Below are 4940 nucleotides of genomic sequence, written 5' to 3' on the forward strand. Positions count from 1 at the left end.
TTCAGCTTTCCCCACGAGTCGTGATTTCCTTGTTACCGTGCCGGCCAAGCACTTTACACAAGCCAATGGTGTGTCTCTCGGAGATCACTACAAGACTGTTACAAAGCATCATCCCAGCAAGAATAAGCCTGCTAAGGTTTCACCGTCGTTAAAGTGGAGTCACACTACCCAGAAGCCCCTTCATGCGCGTTGTAGCTCCAGAAAGAATCATTCTCCCCTTCCACTACACCACTAGTGGCTCATTCTATGCTGAGGATCTGCAAATTACTAAGCCAGGCTATACCCATATAAGCCTCGTGGTTGGACGTTACTTCTTTGGTTGTCGCTCCACAAACCGGTCCTTAGGATACCGAGCAGTCACTACCACCCACCATCATGTTTCACACACCTGTGCTTCACGCACCATCATCAAACAACCTTCTGCTCAATATCCCTATGTTCCATGTTTCTACGACCATTACCATAATTCCCATCTCATCGTTGTATAGTTCATTAGTCATGTTTAACTGACAACCCATCCATACCCTTGTGCAAAGCTAAGCATAAACTACCAATAACCCACTATTAACAGCTAAGGCGACAAGGATAATATGGAATAGGGTACTAAAAGTAAATAGGATACAATATTGACAGCATGCATGTTTGAAATAAAGAACGCATTTGAAAAACTGAGACCAAAATGTTTAAGGACACTTGCCTCTTCCAACTTGCTGCTCAGACTCTTCAAAGGTGTAGTCCTGAAGATTCTCGAACTACTCCTCGACTGCTCTTGAAACAAACCAAAAAAATACACAATAAAACCAACTAAGAACATTCACCAACAATAGCTAACATCTATGAAAAGGGTACTTAAAGATAGTACACGCTGCTACGAATATGTGAGCGTAAAAATCACCTAAATTGGAGCTGGAATGAGAAAGTTATGCTAAAAATAAGTTTTAAATTAAATCTAAAAATAGAAAAGGACCTATTTTGAATTAAATAGAATGTATAGGGGCCTTTTTGTAAAAATAGAGGAAGCTAATTGTAATCAAGGAAAAGTTTAAGTTCTAAATTGTAAAAATACGTGAGCTTTTTGGTAAATTCAAAAAAAGTCTTTATTACAAAATTGCCATTATTCCCGAATTAAAGTAAAAAGAAAAATGACTGGGTAAAGGCTTCGATAACGTGGTAGTGACTAGGCTTGATGCATGGGCTTAGGTGCTGAGGTGGCCGGTTAACATGGCATGATGACGAGGCAAAACATGCTGACTGGGATTATGAGGCCACGTGTCAAAACATGATTAGCTCGGGCGAAGGGGTATTCGGGTTCTAATTTGGGCTATCCATCTCGGATCCGACAGCCAATAGAGAGAGGGGCAGCCGATGTAGAGAGGCCGACGGTGGAACGGCTTGGCCACGGTGGCCCACGGGCATAGGAAGCGACGACGAGCAACGGACGAGGAAGGAGGGGACACGGTGATTCCGTTTGATGGCATAGCTTCGGTGGCAGAGCACGGGATGACGGTCGGAGACTATATGAACTAAAACATTTGACCAATAATTTGACTTCTAATGGTTGCATGCACTACAACAAATCAGCCTTGTAGAGATAGAAATAAAACATGATGTATTATCTATGCATACCGAGGGGGTCCAGCAGAATGTCATATGTTAATTCTAAACAAAACAGTGGACACAAACAAATTATAATATGACACACAGAACATAACTATAAGATCATTTAGCCAGCATGAGAATTCCCACTTGTAGAGGCGCTTGAGTTTTTGGAACTCATGGCATAGTGTGCATCATAACCTGGAAGATCATTCAGATAGCCTGAGGTTTCCTGCTAGAGAAAAGACTTGAACTTTGGGGCCTTCCATCATAGTGTGCCTCAAAGGACACCACTTGAACAAAAAACAATCAATCTGGATTTTTTTTGGACATTGAAAACTTCAAACATAAGCTATATAAGTAGTGTGCCTCTAATCATGATGTTGCATAAACTTATGCATACTTCATGCATTGTAGGTAAGGAAGAAAATAAGCTAGTAGACGTATACAAAGTCTGTACATGTGAATAAATTTCCTTTTATGCCCTGACATGGGATGGACCAATATTATCTTATCTTGTGCTATCCCAGGTAGTAACTAGGAGCCAATATTTTCTATGTAAATTTACAGCAGGAAACCTGGGATGATTTCTGTCCAATCCAAAGACTAAATGTAAACACTGGTCTATTGCCATGCTGAACTGCATATGACCCATTTGGATATCAGAAAATGCTATTGCCACACTGCCAAAATGAGCCAAAACAGGGGGCTGTCTGCAAAATGTTAGAACCCTAATTCTAGGCTGAGATCCTTGTGCACTAGATTCTGATTTGTGCACTATACGGACATTGAAGATATTTAGGATGATAATCTATTTGATTTTCCTAACACTGTAGTGAATGTACCTCTTACCATTTGTCTCTGAATTGTAAATGCAGCTGATATAGTATTATGGGTGCAGTGTCACGTGCTCAAATATCTGCAATGGCTGTATAGTGCAAATATCTGCAAGGTTATTCTATATCGGAAATTGCCGGTTGGGTTAGTCCAACCAAGAAAGAAATGGGATTCTTTGGGCATTGCTTGGGCCGACTTCAGTCTGGCTATCTCTAAAGATCTATCACTGCACACTTGAGAGATCTCTGTCTCCAGCCAATCAAAGCGTCTATAGCAGCTCCGCCGCTTTCTTTTTATGAAGCGGCTTTCCACTATGCTATTTTTTTAGAAGCCGGGAAGTTTTCATCCAAAATTCATGTTGCAGTTTTTTAAAATAACTAAAAAGGAAGTGCAAATCAGATACCTGCAGTTTGTCAACCAATGCAAAAAAAAAGCTAATAATATTATATAATCCACACAGCCATTATTTCCAAGGAAATAATATTATATAATCCATTGATGAATGCTGACTCTTTACTTTTAACACAAAAAAATAATCTAGCAACAGCCCGTTCTGTAACTCTTGGAGGACACAAGCATACTCGATAATCCATAACAATAAGTTGAGTAGAAAGCAATTGATACTAACCTTTACATGGCCATATAAGAATACATAGTGTATACAGTATAGCAAAACAAATTACCCATTGCTGGTTCTTGCTCCTTCAGCCAGTCTTTGTATGTATTGATTGTTTCCTCTCTAACTGGTTGTTCCCCGGAGCGTTTGATGGGCGATATGCTAACTTTCAGCTCCATTAATTGTTCCTTCGACAATACAAATCGAACCTTCTTCTCGCTCTCACTATCTCTTATCATTCTCTCCACATCATCATGATAGTCTATCAGCGGCAGACTAGCCACCTCACTCCTACCTCTCTTCTTGTAGTACAAAAAGTCCATCGCTACATACCCAAGTTTCTCAATCAATAGGATAAGGTTATAATAGCAGATATCACCCCTATCCACTTCTGTCTGGAAGAATTCTTCTCCTGCAGGTTTCCCCTCACAGTGAAAAACAAAAGTCCTACTGTCACCAGCCATCCTGTCACAAGATCATAAAATTCTGGAGATTAATTAATAATATGATGATAATCACATTTATCAATGAACAAGAATCGTCACAACTGAAAGCAAAATGGAAGGGGTTTTTTTTTGTCTATTCACTTTTGACCACAGAACTTGATAAATAATCATTGAGCTTACTGGCGACGACCTGTGTATCAAAGCGCCAAAATAATACAAAGTTAACAAAAAAACACTAGCAGGTTTCGCACGGGAACAAACTTTTGGAATCAACAGCACACGATGTAGAATTAAGACAACCAGTCATGAAGCATATTGGTAAATTCGATAATAATTGGTCCATATGAATTCATCTTTTGGTCGAGATTGCTAAATAACGGTTCCACTAGATCTGGTTGATTGAGCGAATTTGAGCTATATACAAGCAGGCCATCAACAGTTCCACACATCTCATGTATACAATACAAAACAAAAACCCAGCAGATCAGATTAGAGATGCACCTACTGGTAATGCAAAACCTGGAATGCACATGGTAATCCACATGGTAATCAACATGGCAAAACCTACTGGCAGGCTCACCATTGCTCATCGCCTGCGCGCCGCATCAGTTTTTTTTTTTTTTTTTGACTGAACAGGAGGTCAAGGCCTGCGACGATGGGGCAACCTGCGCCTCCCTCCTGCAGCTGAGCATCTACCAGGGGCGCGCAGGGGTCCTAAGGTCTTCACGTCAAGGTCCAGGAGCATGCTGGTCTCGTCGGAGAACATCCCTGCGGCGATCCGATCCGATCCAGTTTGGTGTCTAGGAGCGACGGCGGCGGATGCTAGGCCGGGCGCGCACGGCGCTGGGTAGGGAGGGAGTGTGACGGAGCTGGGTTGTGATGGAGAGGGACGGTGTGCGGTAGGGCGAGCGGACGGGCCGCGCTGGGAGGCGGGCGGACGGGCAGCAGATGTAGATGGGATTGTGAATGGGTTGCGATGGGATTACCTCTTAGAGTCTCGATGAGGAACGTCTTTGTGGAGAATTGCGGCGAGGACCACGTAACCAGGAGTCCACCGAAGGGGAAATTTGGTTTTTTTCCTGATCTGATAGATGGGTTTATGTACGTGCGGGAGTTTTGATATTTTAGGCAAATGCAATTGTTGTTTTGGAGGGAAATTTTATTTGGTGAGAAATTTTTGGTTGTAAATTTGACCAGTAACTGATAATATTTGGCGGGGAGCTGGGAGGAAAACTTGGTAGATGTTTTTTATTGTATTGAATAATAATCTGTGATGGGGACATACGAAATTGGGTGAGAAAAGCATATGTAAATGGAAAATTTTGTATGAATTTTTCATATGAAACTGGATAACCGGATAAGTTTAATTTTTTTCTAAAATTCAAAGCGTGTAATTTTTTTTACATTAAACAAGCTTACCATAGAGCACAAGCCACAGCCCAGCC

The 4940-nt window shown here is 41.4% G+C and overlaps 1 protein-coding gene across 1 annotated transcript; it reads right to left on the reverse strand.

Moving 5' to 3' along the window:
* Window positions 1-2789: 2789 nt before the first annotated feature.
* On the reverse strand, window positions 2790-4620 carry LOC133929728 (uncharacterized). Its single transcript, XM_062376512.1, has 2 exons — window positions 4076-4620; window positions 2790-3514 (listed from the first exon to the last, which is right to left on the reverse strand). The coding sequence occupies exons 1-2, from the start codon at window positions 4099-4101 to the stop codon at window positions 3064-3066; spliced, it is 477 nt and encodes a 158-aa protein (XP_062232496.1). The 5' UTR covers window positions 4102-4620; the 3' UTR covers window positions 2790-3063.
* Between the last annotated feature and the right edge of the window lie 320 nt (window positions 4621-4940).

This window comes from Phragmites australis, chromosome 9 (assembly GCF_958298935.1).
Source record: "Phragmites australis chromosome 9, lpPhrAust1.1, whole genome shotgun sequence".
Classification (NCBI taxonomy): domain Eukaryota; kingdom Viridiplantae; phylum Streptophyta; class Magnoliopsida; order Poales; family Poaceae; genus Phragmites; species Phragmites australis.

Bases quoted from the DNA above. Each gene is read 5' to 3' on its own strand.
- LOC133929728 (XM_062376512.1), bottom strand. From the start codon at position 4,101: ATGCGGCGCGCAGGCGATGAGCAATG. The intron at 3,515-4,075 runs GTGAGCCTGCCA...ATCTTGTGACAG, and splicing joins CGCGCAGGCGATGAGCAATG to GATGGCTGGTGACAGTAGGA.